We start from the raw sequence: 14,459 nt of genomic DNA on the forward strand, positions 1-14,459 counted from the left end.
ATAATTAAAAACTACTTGTAGAGTCATTTAGCTTACATACAATGATTTCTTAGGGCTTCCCCCTTAGGGGAAAAAATATTGATGGGAAGAAAATATCATCTATAAATTATAAAATCTGTTTCATTTAGGTGTTGGGTTTAAGAAAGTAAACAAGAATCCTTTAGTTTACCTGGGGGAAGGAGAACTGTAGAAAAGAAAATCTCCTTGGATAGTGACGAAATCCGATCCCTAGCTCAGCCACTGACTCAGGAAAGAAAGAGCACTGGATGAAGAAGTGGGAGATCACAGTTGTCATTTTGACTATCTACCTTTAACCCCATGACTGTGGACAAATTACTCTAACTCTTCTTTGTCCCAAGTTGTTCTGAAAGCTAGCAGTAGCTGTTCCTTATATCTAATTTACCTCAATCTCTTCTAGACTTTCTTCTAAGCAGAGTACCCTTGGCGAAAGGGATACAAATTCCCTATGATTTTGACCAGTCCTCTCAAGTTTCTGCTGCATTTGTTCACCTGCACTATTCTTTTTCTTTTTTAAAAAAATTTATTTATTTATTTATTTATTTTTGGCTGCGTTGGGTCTTCGTTGCCGTACGCGGGCTTTTCTCTAGTTGTGAGCGGGAACTACTCTTCGTTGCGGTGTGCGGGCTTCTCATTGCGGTGGCTTCTCTTGTTGCAGAGCACGGGCTCTAGGTGCACGGGCTTCAGTAGTTGTGGCACATGGGCTTAGGTGCTCTGCGGCACGTGGGATCTTCCCGGACCAGGGCTCGAACCTGTGTCCCCCGCATTGGCAGGTGGATTCCTTAACCACTGTGCCACCAGGGAAGTCCCACCTGCACTATTCTTAATGGAGGTTTTCCTAATAACTTTCCCTCTAGAGGACTTTGTCGCCAATGGGATAGGTAGTCAGATAGTGTGGTTTACCTGATGGTGAGCCTTTATGGTGTGTGTGACTGCGGTAGAAACCATGTATAAGTGTGCTTATGATGAGCAAAAGAGAGGAGTTCAAGAGCAGTACCTCACAATTTCACCTACATTGTCCACCTGGAAAACATCACTGTGACAAATACTAGTCACTGAGGATTTTATTAAAACCCTGGTGGAATCTGTGATAGAAGGGTGTGAAAAAAACCCAAATTTCTTGTCGTGAGACAGGCAGCCTAAGTAGCTTATGAAGTAAATTTTTACCTGGCCAGAATAATATTGAATATTTTCCGAATTTTTCCAGGCTCATGGGTGAAATCGTTAAATGCCAGAAAATGGTGTTTGTTGAAGCAACTCCAAGCACTTTAGAATTTGGAAAACTCCATCAATTTCTCAGAGTAATTGTGTTGCACCAGGAAAGGCATAATTTGGGGCAAGTGACAGTAAATATCACAGTGTAGGACTTAACACGTGGATTTACCAGAGTTCTTGTTGTTTCTACTGGTGTCAGTAGGTCACACTGCAGGTGAGTTATTTTTCAGCTGCCAGAGAAGATGGACTGGAGTGATTTGGCTTAGGTTCTGATTTCACTGGTATCATTAGTATGAACCAGTGCATTGTGTTGTATCCTTCTAGGACTTTAGTAGGAATAATTGAAGACTCAAGTTGAAACAAAAATGTGTGAACTGTTTTATTTCTAATCAAGTCTAAATTGAGGTATGGCATGCAAAAGAGCAAAACCAGTATATAGTATTTATTTCCTTTGCCAATGTTTATCTCCTTATAGATCTGTTTACTTAGGACAGAATATATTTTGAGTTTCATTTAGGCGTTTACATAATATCTTTTAACACTTTCAATCTTATAGCTTCAAGCACAAATGCCAGCCTGATATCCACTTCATCTACTATTGCCAATATTCCAGCAGCAGCAGTTTCCAGCATCTCAAACCAGGTACGGTGCTGCTTTTGTTCCTCCTGTTGATATGGTTCATCTAGCTAGCTCTTCCTTTCTTCTTTCCATAATCAGTTTGCCAGTCTAAGGAACAACCAGTATGGACTGTGGAGAGACCTTTTTCTGGATGCCCTCAGGACTGAAACCTTGGCTGGTTTCTCAGGCTACTACCCAGTTTCTCTCATTCCATTGCTAAGACTATGAATGATATGATTATATCTGCTCCTTTATCTACTGTGTGTGTGTCTGTCTCTTACCCTGCTGCTACAAGAATGTAAGCTCCGTGAGGGTAGGGATTTATTTTTCTGTTTTGTTCAGTTATTTGTTCTGAGAGTTCAGAAAAATGCCTAGTACTCACATTGAAGGCACATAATAAATGTTTGTGGAAATATTACTTTGACTTTTTTTTACTTAGTCACTCATTTCTTTGTGAATTAGTCTGGTCTTGATCACTATTTTACTGACTCTGTATGTTTAGATCACTTGTAACATCTTCAGTGTTTTAGGGTTTTTTTGGTTTTGTTGTTCTGTTTTTATTTGTTGTTTTCTCTGCAGCAATTAGTATTATCAACCACTGCCTCCATGGATCTTTTTTTGTGGCTGCAGTTAACATTGCTATTCTGGTTCACTTTTTATGTTTTGACTGTTTTTGCATTTGTTCATTCTTTTAGTCCACGGGTATTTATTGAGTTCCCGCTGTGTACCTAGAATTCTTCAGGGTAACACCTCTCTCCCTTTGCATATCCTGTCTTGTGTCATGGACAGTCTCTATTTAGTTTTCCACATGCTTATTATTTCATCCCCAGGAATGTTTAACCACATTCACAATGTCCATTTACTTCTTCCAAAATGAAGATTCTAGTCCTGACCTCATGATATCTACAGGCTTCCTGCTGATTGATGGGCTTTTTTTTTTAATATCCTATTATTTCCCGAAGTTGACCATATCTAAAACCAACCTTTCATTCCACCCTTTCTTCCGTTTCCCTGTCCTCCAAAAGTAAAACCACTTTTTCCTATGGCTTCTGGATTCTTGTCAGTTACACTATTTTTTAATATACCTAGGCCTAAAACCAGACCAGTCATCTTCGATTTTTTTTTTCCTGACCCAGCCCTAATCCAGCCATTTCTGGAATTCTTTCCTGCTTTTTCTTTTTCTTTTTTCTTTTTTGGCTGCGTCACATGGCATATAGAATCTTAGTTCCCTGACCAGGGATCTAACCTGTGCCCCCTACAGTGGAAGCGTGGAGTCTTAACCACTGGACTGCCAGGGAAATCCCTGCTTTTTCCTTTTTGCTGTCATTTCCCATGGTTTAGCTTTTTCCTCTTTAATCTTGAGTTAACTATTCATCTCATCTTTAATTTTTCACCGTGCCTGTACATTTTCTAAAACACTATCTGCTTAATTTTCTTTAAATGCCACATTTTATCCTGTCACTCACCTGCTCAGAATCTTTTCATATTTTTGTTTATTTGAATTTGATGATCCCCATTTTCTGCTCCCACACAAACTATGCACCACTGCGTAAAGAATCCAATCCAATCCTTAACCAGTCATTCAGGCCTACAGAGATCCTTTGTTTCATCCAGACTCAACATCTCTGGCCCCTTAATAAAACCTTTCCAGGGCCTGTTCCTTTTCCTATCCCCTGTGCTTCTTTGTCTCAGAAAGTTCTCTGTCACAGTCTGCAGTGATAGTTGTCTTCCTCTGTATTTTACTCATTTGACAGACAGTTTATTGCTAATTTGTTGGAAATGGTTTTTGGTCTTCTATCCTGCTAGATTTTTAACTCCCATGTACCAACACATACACACTCACACTCACACTGTGAATTATATTTGGCTTATGGTAGATGCTCAGTGTTCTTTATAAATAATTGGTCTGATCAGTTAGCTTCTTCCTGCTTGTCACCAATATCAATTATCAGTGGAATTTTTTTAATGTGTGTATTTGAGCTGTGCATCATACCCATTTTTTACAGCTTTTTTAAGGTGTAATGTACATACAGTAAATTACACAGATTTAAATTGTATGATTTGATAAGTTTTGTCATGTATGTGCCCGTGAAACTACCAAAGGTTCCCTTCAAATATTTTAAAGAAAGCTTGATTATTTTAAAAAAGAGAGGGGACTACCCTGGTGATCCAGTGGTTAAGACTCCATGCTCCCAATGCAGGGGCCCCAGGTTCGATTCCTGGTCAGGGAACTAGATCCTGCATGCTGCAACTAAAGATCCCACATGCCACAACTAAGACCCTGAACAGCCAAATAAATAAATATTTTTAAAGAGAAAGAGAGAGAGAGAGATACTCAGTTTTTAAACTGGGAAACTTTAATGTAGGATATTCACTTTTTTGTTTAAGCTCATCTGTCCTTAATTTAGCACTATCATCTAGTGCAGTGTTTTATAAACTTCTTAAGGAGTAGACTCTTTCCTTCAAAAATTCTATGCAGAAATTCTGTACATAAAGTAGAAGCAAAAAAGGCTGGTATAGTAGAAAAGGGACATTGTGTGTACAGTGCATGGGACACTTTGCTCTCAGCCTTAACCTCATCCCAAAGACAGTCCCTGAGGCGTGTCCTCTTGACTCTTAGGTTTCCACAGAATGCATTTTGAAAATCATTGGTTTAGGTGGAAGACTATATAGGTTAGGTAAATAAGAAGTCGGGTTAATGTTTAAGGAAATAATTATGAAAAAGAGGGACGTGAAAGTCTCTTGTGTTGAAATTAATGTTATGCTCTGGCTAAGTGGCTTATTTTCCTCCCTTATTCCCTTTGACCTGTAGGACTATCCCACCTATACTATCCTTGGTCAAAGTCAGTACCAGGCTTGCTACCCCAGCTCCAGCTTTGGAGTCACAGGCCAGACTAACAGTGATGCTGAGAGTACCACTTTAGCAGCAGCCACATACCAGACGGAGAAGCCTAGTGTCATGGTACCTGCTCCTGCAGCACAGAGACTTTCCTCTGGTAAGCTCTACATTTGGCTTAAGGGCATTTCATCCAACAGGTGATGGTGAAGATTACTTTGTTCTGGTCTAAGTCACTGTTACCATGCTATTGGCCTTCCTTCTCAGGTGAGGAGTATTTAAACACTGTAACCAGACAACGATGAGTCGTTGGCAGACTGAATATAATACCTGATGCTGTGAACAGAAAAGTACCAAGAATGAAAAGACTTTGTTTATGACTCCCACTCCACTCTCCCTGTAGCTATAATATGCTTGTCACAGAGAACTTCAGAATCTTAGCACATTTTATAAAAGCTGGAGGACTCCAGTTTTAGTCTGTGCATAACTGACTTCTGGTTAGGCCTCAGAACAGTAGTTCTTAACTTTTTCTGTGTCATGGATCCCTTTAAGATTCTGAAGAAAGGTATGGTTCTTTTTCCCCAAAGAAATACATAAAATTTAACCTACAAATGTAAACCTGTAGCTTTGAAATGGATCAATGAATTATGATGTCCAGATTAAAAAATCCTGACATAGGGCTTCCCTGGTGGCGCAGTGGTTGAGAATCTGCCTGCTAATGCAGCAGACACGGGTTTGAGCCCTGGTCTGGGAGGATCCCACATGCCGCGGAGCAACTAGGCCCGTGAGCCACAACTACTGAGCCTGTGCGTCTGGAGCCTGTGCTCCTCAACAGAGAGTCCGCGATAGTGAGAGGCCCACGCACCACGATGAAGAGTAGCCCCCACTTGCCACAACTAGAGAAAGCCCTTGCACAGAAACGAAGACCCAACACAGCAAAAATAAATTAATTAGTTAATAAAAAACCAAAGGACTAGTGTTTAAAAAAAAAAAAAATCCTGACATAAAGACTTTATGCACACATTCAGTAAACATATGCACATACTTTTTATCCCTACTTTTCATGAAAATTTGGTGGTTCGCTGTCACATCATGTAACTTGAGGAAGGACTGTTTATCGTTAACACTGATGCATTTTTAAAAAGTGGTCTACATCAACTAATGCAGTTTTCTGTGCATCTTGCCTCTACTGGTCTTCTAGATAAAGACATACAAATGGTTGCTGCTTCGAACGTACATAACTCTGAAATCATTACATGTGTTGATGCCTTAGTTTTGAATTCATTTCTCTAAATATCTTTGTTCTTCATAACAATTTTAACTTTTTAATAATGGAGAGTTTCAAACAGTGGCAGAAGTTGTCAGAATGGTATAATGAACCCTTATATTCTGTCATCCAACTTCAGCAATTAACAACTCATAGGCAATCTTGTTTCAACTATACTTCATCCAATTCCCTCCTCAAATGCCAGGTATCATATTTATTTATAATGCTTGGTAACATAACCACAATGCCATTATCCCATCTTAAATACTCAACAATAATTCCTTAATAACATAAAATACCAAAGGGTAATCATATTTCTAGTTTTCTTATAAATGTTAGGAGTTTTGTTTTTCTTTTTACAGTTTGTTTAAAATAAGATCCAAGTAAGGTCCATACATTGTGATTGGTGTATATTTTGTTTTAACCTATAAATTCCCCTATCTCTTTTTATTTCCGATTGTAATTTATTTGTTGAAGAAACAATCAATAGATTGTTTGTCCCATACCATTTCTCAGTCTAAATTTTGCCAATTATAACCTTAGAGGGTAGCTTACCACAGCCCACTGCCTTCTGTATTTTATTTAAAGTGGTAAATGGATCTAGAGCAGTGGTTTTTCAGCTAGAGGTGGTTCTGTGCCTCCTGCCTCCACCCCCATGCCCCCACACCCAGGGATATTTGGCAATGTATGGACCCATTTTTGGTTGTCACACTGGGAAGGGGGTGCTACTGGCATATAGTGGGTAGAGGCCAAGAATGCTGCTTAACCAAACATCCTACAATGCACAGGACATCCCTTCACAACAAAAATTATCTGGTCCAAAAAGGTCAATTGTGCCAAGTTGAGAAACCCTGATCTAGAAGCTTGATCAGGTTCAGGTTTAATTTTCTTTTTTTGGCAAAATGACTTATAGATGTGTTCTTCCATTGGGAGGAAGGCATATAAATTCTAGTTATAACTCTCTTCATGATGTTTGGTCTACATTTCCAAATTGCTTAAGTAAAGTTTGGTATTCCAGCCTTTATCCCTGCAACATGATTCTTAAGGGCAGAGAACCTGCTGACCATTCTGCTCTGGTTCTTATAGCCTGTGACTACACTGGCAATACCGGTGTCTCACTTTTCCTTTCCAGGAGACCCTTCTACAAGCCCGTCTTTGACCCAGACTACACCAAGTAAAGATGCTGATGACCAGTCCAGGAAAAACATGACTGGCAAGAACCGAGGCAAGAGGAAAGCTGATGCCAGCTCTTCCCAGGACAGTGAATTAGAAGTATGGGAAGAAACTCATTTGAGTTGCAACCTTTTTTTTTTCTCATTTCTTAAATTTATCAAATACATATCTGAAACTCATGAGATTATGTGGTTCTGTGTTGTATACCCTATAATTCCTGAGCACGAGAAAATGAATTGGCCAAGTGAAAAGAGAAATGTAAAAACACATTACTCTATGCCCATATCCTACCATATCACTTTCAGATCCTTTTCACCAAGAGCACTGAAAAAGCTTTTTTGAATTTTAGGTAGCCAGGTCACTTTTTAAGGGAAAGAACAAACTGTTTCCTGTATTCCAGAGGAGAACAGAAAGAATAATGCATCATATTGAGAAAGCAGAGGGTGTCACAAGTAATATACTGTTCTCCATTTAAAAATCTCAAAGTAAAATGAGAGAACTAAAGTGCTTTAGGCCAAGTTTCTGTGAAACATGCAACCAGATCTGGTAACTTATTAATGAGATTGGCTCTCACTATTCTGTAGTTTAAACACTATAGGAATTTATTATGGGCATACATTTGGCTTCATTATTAAAAGACTAGAAAGTCATACAAAATTCTAATAATAATGGGGTTTTGATATTAATCCTTTTGTTTTCTTTCTTCAGTTTTTCTATAATGTGATCATTTAATAAGAGGGAAAAGCCATATTTAAAAATGAGTCCATTGACAGGTGTTCAGAAGACATAGGTAAATTGAGGCTGTGTTTGAAACCTCTCTTCCCTTTTGTTACTGGGGGCAGCGGGGAGGGCAGGAGGAGAAAGAAAGAAAATCTAAAGACCTGATATATTTCTTGGAAAAAACGGAGAACTCACTCATTTTTTAAATTGTGGTAAGGTATATATAATATAAAATTTACCATTTTTTAAGTGTGCAATTTTAAGTACATTCACAGTGTTGTTTGTTACTGCTGTTTCCAGAAGTTTTTCATGATCCAAACAAAAACTCTGCACCCATTAAGCAATGATTCCCTATTCTCCCCTCCTATTAGTCCCTGGTAACCTCTGTTCTACTTTCTGTCACTATAAATTTGCCTATTCTAGATAGTTCATATAAATGGAATCATGCAAAATCTATCCTTTTGTGTCAGGCTTACTTCACTTAGCATAATGTTTTCAAGGTTCATCCATGCTGTAGCATATATCAGAACTTCATTCCTTTTTATGGCTGAATAATTCCATTGTGTATATATAGCACATTTTGTTTATCCATTTTCATCTGTGAAGAACGCTTGGGGTTTTTTCACCTTTGAGCTATTGTGAATAATGCTGCTATAACACTGCTGTACAGGTATCTCTTTGAGTCCCTCTTTTCAATGATTTGAAAAAGTATAAACCTAGGAGTAGAATTGCGGGATCATATGGTAGTTCTATGTTCAGCTTTTTGAGGAGCTACCAAAATGTTTTCCAGATGACTACACCATTTTACATTCCTACCAGCAATGTACCAGGGTTCCAGTTATTTCCCATTTTTTGCATAATCCATCCTAATGGGTGTGAAGTGGTGTCTCATTGTGGTTTTGATTTGCATTTCCTTAATGATTAATAATGTTGAATATCTTTTCATATGTGTATTGGCCATTTGTCTGTTTTATTTGAAGTAATGTCCAAATCCTTTGCCCATTTTTAAATTGGGTTGTTTGTTTTTTTGTTGTTGAATGTTAGGAATTCTTTATATTCTAGATATTAATCCCTTATCAGATATATGACGTGCAGGTATTTTCTGCAGATAGTCTTTTCACTCTTGATAGTATCTTTTGATGCTTAAAAGTTTTAAATTCTGATAAAGTTCTATTTTTCTTTTATTGCTTGTGCTTTTGGTATTATATTTAAGGAAACAAGATTATGAAGATTTTCAACTGTGTTTTCTTCTAAGCATTTTATTGTTTTGGCTCTTAAATTTAGGTCTTTGATCCATATTGAGTTAATTTTTGTACATAGTGTGAAGCAGGCATCTAATTTCATTCTTTTGCACATGGATGTTCAGTTTTCCCAGGACCTTGTTTTGGAAACAGTTTCCTTTCCCCATTGAATGGTCTTGGTATCCTTGGCAAAAAAAAAAAAAAAAAATCAATTGAGCCTGTGTGTGTGTGTGTGTGTGTGTGTGTGTGTGTGTGTGTGTGTGTGTGTGTGTGTGTATATATAAGCATTTATTTCTGGGCTCTCTCATCTATTCCATTGGTCTGTATATCTATCCTTATGCTAGTACCACACTGTTTTGATTACTCTGGCTTTGTAGTAAGTTTTGAAATCGGGAAGTGTGAGTCTTCCAACTTTGTTCTTTTTCAAGATTATTTTGGCTCTTCAGGGTCCCTTGAGATTTCATACAAATTTTAGGATTAGTTTTTCTGTTTCCTTAAAAAATACTGTTGGGATTTTGATAGTGATTGCATTGTATTTGTAGATCACATTGGGTAGTATTGTCATCTTAACAATATTGTCTTATATTCATGAACATGGAATGTCTTTACATTTATTTAGGTGTGTCCTCTTTGATTTCCTTCAGTGATGTTTTATAGTTTTCAGTGTACAAGTCCTGAACTGTTAGTTAAATTCATTCCTAAATATTTTATTATTTTTGATGCTGTTGTGTTTTAAATTCCTCTTAGAATTATTCATTGCAAGCTTATAGAAATACAGCTGATTTCTGAATTCATTTATTAGCTCTCAACAATTTTTTGTGGATTCTTAAGGGTTTTCTATGTATAAGATCATGTCATCTGTGAACAGAGGTAATTTTACTTCTTCCTTTCCAGTTTGGGTACCTTTTTTCCCCTTTCCTTGCCAGTTTATTCTGGCTAGAATTTCCGGTACCATTTGAATAGAAGTGGTGAAAACAGGCATACTTCTCTTATTCCTAATCTCAGGGGTAACGCTTTCAATTTTCCGCCATTGAGTATGATATTAGCTGTAGGTTTTTCATATACGTCCTTTATCATGGTGAGGAAGTTGCTAGTTTATTGAGTGTTTTTATCATGAAAGTGTGTTGAATTTTGTCAAATGCTTTTTCTGCATCAATTGAGATGACCATGTGGGTTTTTTCCTCTATTCTGTTAATGCAGTATATTATATTGATTTTTCTATGTTGAACCATTCTTGCATTCTGGGAACAAATCCCACTTGGTCATGATTTATAATTCTTTAAATATGCTGCTGAATATTGTTTGCCACTATTTTGTTGAGGTTTTTGCATCACTGTTCATAGGAGAACTGGTCTGCAGTTTTCTTGCAGTGTCTTTGTCTTCAGTATCAGGGTAATGCTGGCTTCATAGAGTGAGTTAGGAAGTGTTCCCTCCTCTTCAATTTTTTTGGAAGATCTTAAGGATTGGTGTTAATTCTTCTTTAAGTGTTTGGTAGAATTCAGCAGTGAAGCCATCTGGTCCTGAGCTTTTCTTTCTTGGGATGTTTTTTATTATTGATTCAACCTCCTCCAGTTAAAGATCTGTTCAGATTTTCTGTTTCTTTTTGAGTCAGTTTTGGCACATTGTGAATTTCTAGGAATTTGTTCATTTCATCTAGATTATTTGTTGGTGTATAACTCTTCATAGTATTTTCTTATAATCCTTTTTATTTCTGTAAAATTGGTAATAATGTCCCACTTTTATTTCTGATTTTAGTAATTTATGTCTTCTCTCTTTTTTCTTAGCCAGTCTAGCTAAAAGTTGTCAATTTTGTAGATCTCTTCAAAGAACCGACTTTTGGTTTTGTTGATTTTCTCTATTTTTTTCCTACCCTCTGCTTTATCTATCTCTTCTAACCTTTATTATTTCCTTCCTTCTACTGGCATTTTCTGGCAACTTAAATTGTGCAGTTTGGTTTTTGATTGAGATCTTCTTTTTTAAGGTACGCGTTTGGAGCTATAAATTTCCTTCTTAGCATTGTTTTCACAGCATCCCATAAATTTCGGTATGTTGTTTTTGGTTTTCATTCATCTCAAGGTATTTTCTAATTTCATTTATTTCTTTTTTATCCATTGGTTGCTTAAGATTATTGTTTAATTTTCACAGATGTGTGAATTTTCCAGTTTCCCTTCTGTTATTGATTTCTTGTCTCATTCCATTACGATTAAAAAAGATGCTCACTCATTTTTTAAAATATTTTCCTCACTCAGCGGGTATTTCTGTGGGACTTAGATGAAACCATCATCATCTTCCACTCCCTTCTTACTGGATCCTATGCCCAGAAGTATGGAAAGGTAATTTGAGTCTTTCTTCCTTTGTTGTAACTGTCCCTATCCTGACTATGTGTGCAGGTAACCAAAATCACTGTCTCTGTTTTCTCCATCTTACCCTGTTGACCTTTCACCTTTCACATAAAGCTTCACCCAGTGGCTTATACCAGGCAGACTACACACACGGTCAGGCAGAGCTGATGATAAAGGTAGAGACTAGACCTGGGACCAGTACTGAAAGCTGAAGTTGTTGGAGAGCAGTATTTTGCAAAGACTAAGTATGGGACTGAGGCTCAAAACAGAGTGGAGTCTCAGGATTATCTACTCCAAAGACTAGTCTGTTATCCCTATGTCACATATAACAGCCTAAACTGAGCATTCCATTTAGCTGAGAATATACCAGATCTGTACATTTAAAATATAAAATATCTTTCTAAAATAGATTATATACCCTCTTAGGAACTTCCCTGGTGGTCCAGTGGGTAAGACTCCACGCTCCCAATGCAGGGGGCCCGGGTTCAATCCCTGGTTGGGGAACTAGATCCTGCACGCGTGCCGCAACTGAAGAGTCTGCATGCCGCAACTAAAGAGTCCGCATGCCGCAACTGAAGAGTCCGCATGCTGCAACTAAGAAGCCCGCATGCCCCAACTAAGACCCGGCACAGTCTAAATTAATCTTTTAAAAAAACCTTAAAATAAAATAAAATAAAATAGATTATATACCTTCTTAAATGAAATATACCAAGCAGAATTTAACTTTAGTCATCAGTATTAACATCAGTTTTGATAGAGGGATGACCTGTTTTTGAGGTAGTGGCTGTATATTTCTGTACTAAATTACCTCCAGGCTCCTATTTTTTAGTTTCTATGAATACATTTTATAAAAATATCAGCCTCCTTTGCTTTCCTACTTTTACTGCTCCTAATTATTTCTTATTGTCACCAATGTTTCTGTTAGAAGTACTTTCCCATAGGCTTTTAGTATCTAGACTGGCAAGCTGACATAAGCTCATATACTATATAACAAGTCTGGTAATGAGAATATATAAAATAAGAGCATACTGCCTCTAAGGGAAGGTCTGATAGTTCATTTTAAAGCTATGTGCATTGGTTTTCCTGCAAATATTTCTTTACTGATTTCCTCGTTGTTGAGATTGTCAGATTACTGACTTCTGGTGTTGTACTGTGTGTGTGAGGTTGGGTGGGGGGACGATAATGGGTGTTATAAGAGCAATATTTCAGTGATAGTTAGAATTTCTCCTGAAACGGAATTTCTCCGAAAATTAAGTGTTGTTTTTTTTTTTTTAAGTGGGTTAAGTTTTCTAGAAACTAAAGTCCTAAAGTCCTGAAATGTTTAACTTTGCACAATCCCAGATTCTTATAACTGTGAATGAAATTGCATCAGTAATAGTGAGAAGCACTGTTGTGGGCCAGTGTTGTTTTGGCCTTGACCCAAACTATTTTGAATCATTTAAAGATAAGAACCAATGCTGTGAGTGCCAAGTCAAGCAAATTATTCTCTTATTGTCTTTCAGGACCCAACAGTAGTGATTGGCTCAGGTTTAACAATGGAAGAAATGATTTTTGAAGTGGCTGACACACATCTATTTTTCAATGACTTAGAGGTAAGCATTTTAAATTGTTTCTGCACTTCAGTGAAACACTTTGCTCACTAACTATTTATTGAGCCTGTGCTTTTTGTATTTAGAGGAAATGTGGTTAGACAGGGTAGGTATGGAGAGGCCAGCTCGGCACTTGGGTGCACATAGTCTTGAAGAAATAGTGCCTTGGTTAGGTCACCACAGTCTTAGTTCTGGGCTTCAGTTTTATTGGCTCAAAAACTTGATTTTTGTTAGCCTATTTGGAAGTGATCTAGCTCTAGGGGCAGTGCCACCCCATGAGGCAAAACACTGATATAACCAACCTTCCAATTTATATAAACCAACCTTCCAATTTATTCAGCTATACTAAATAACATATAGAAGGTGGCTTTGATTATTTGTACTCTTGAATGTTTTTCAGTTTTACCTTCTTAAAAGATAGCCTCTTGATTTGTCAGATCTGTAGATGGCTACTCTAACTCATTGTATTTTATACGTGCTTATTGTCCATGTATAGGTTAGCCTTGGTGTCAGATCATTTTATAGTTAGGTGGAGGGAAACCAGGAAACACTGAGAGCTTCTTGGTTAATTTTTTTGGTTTTGACATTTGAGTTCATCTTTGAGGTGAACATCGTGTAGTGGAAAGAGCACAGGACTGGGAATCAGGAGACCAGACTGCGAGTACCAAGTTAGGAAAGTTATCTCCCCATTCTGGGCCTCAGTTAAGCAGTTACCGTACACAACAAACTAGTAACAGTTGTTCTATCTCAGGATGGGAATGTGTTGCTGGAACACAGAGGTGGGAAGGAGCAGACTTGTCACTTAATGTCCTTTTGAATTTTGAACTGTGTACTACATATATTACCTAGTGTTTTAAATAGTGAAAATTTTAAAGTAAAATGAACATGAAGTAATCCTCTTTCTTTTAAAATACAGTCTAGTTCTACTCAACAGACAATTCTCCAACAAATTAAATTAATAGGGCTCTAAACTCCAACACTTTTGTGTAAGCGCCACAGTGCTTTAATCTTCCCTCAACTTCACATGTTGATAAGTTGGGACATTATAGTTTTATTCAGCAAACATTTATTGAAAACCTACTATGTGCCAGTAATTGTTGCCAAATTGTATTTGTAATGATTTTCTAGACATAGTCCTCACTCAGGACTGAAAGTTCTGTGAAGAATTTGACCTGAATGTGTTCCTGCCCCCCAGGTCAGTGGTTCTCAACTTCAGGGGGCATAAGAATCACCTGGGGAGCTTGTTAAAAATGAAGATTCTAGGACTTCACTCACAGAAATTCTGTTCAAAAATGTGCATTTTTAAAAATCTTCCCCAGAGGATTCTGATGCAGGTGGACATCACGGCACCACCCTAGGTGGTGTCAGAGGAATGAATCTGTCAGTTAGGCAGTGGGTGGCGTTTTATGTCCGTAGTAGTGTGGGCTTAAAGGAAAGAAC

At 37.6% G+C, this 14,459-nt stretch overlaps 1 protein-coding gene across 5 annotated transcripts in view; it reads left to right on the plus strand.

Annotated features, from left to right (window-relative positions):
- The window catches only part of EYA3 (EYA transcriptional coactivator and phosphatase 3), a 139,830-nt gene that overhangs the window by 107,305 nt on the left and 18,066 nt on the right, over positions 1-14,459 (plus strand). For all 5 annotated transcript variants that reach the window (XM_082864048.1, XM_082864047.1, XM_082864050.1 and 2 more), the window contains 5 exons: positions 1,790-1,875; positions 4,664-4,847; positions 7,087-7,226; positions 11,338-11,421; positions 12,933-13,022. In XM_082864048.1, the coding sequence (XP_082720174.1) occupies positions 1,790-1,875; positions 4,664-4,847; positions 7,087-7,226; positions 11,338-11,421; positions 12,933-13,022 (584 nt within the window). The remainder of the gene's footprint in view (positions 1-1,789; positions 1,876-4,663; positions 4,848-7,086; positions 7,227-11,337; positions 11,422-12,932; positions 13,023-14,459) is intronic.

Source organism: Leucopleurus acutus (assembly GCF_964270905.1).
Source record: "Leucopleurus acutus genome assembly, chromosome: 2".
NCBI classification, from domain to species: domain Eukaryota; kingdom Metazoa; phylum Chordata; class Mammalia; order Artiodactyla; family Delphinidae; genus Leucopleurus; species Leucopleurus acutus.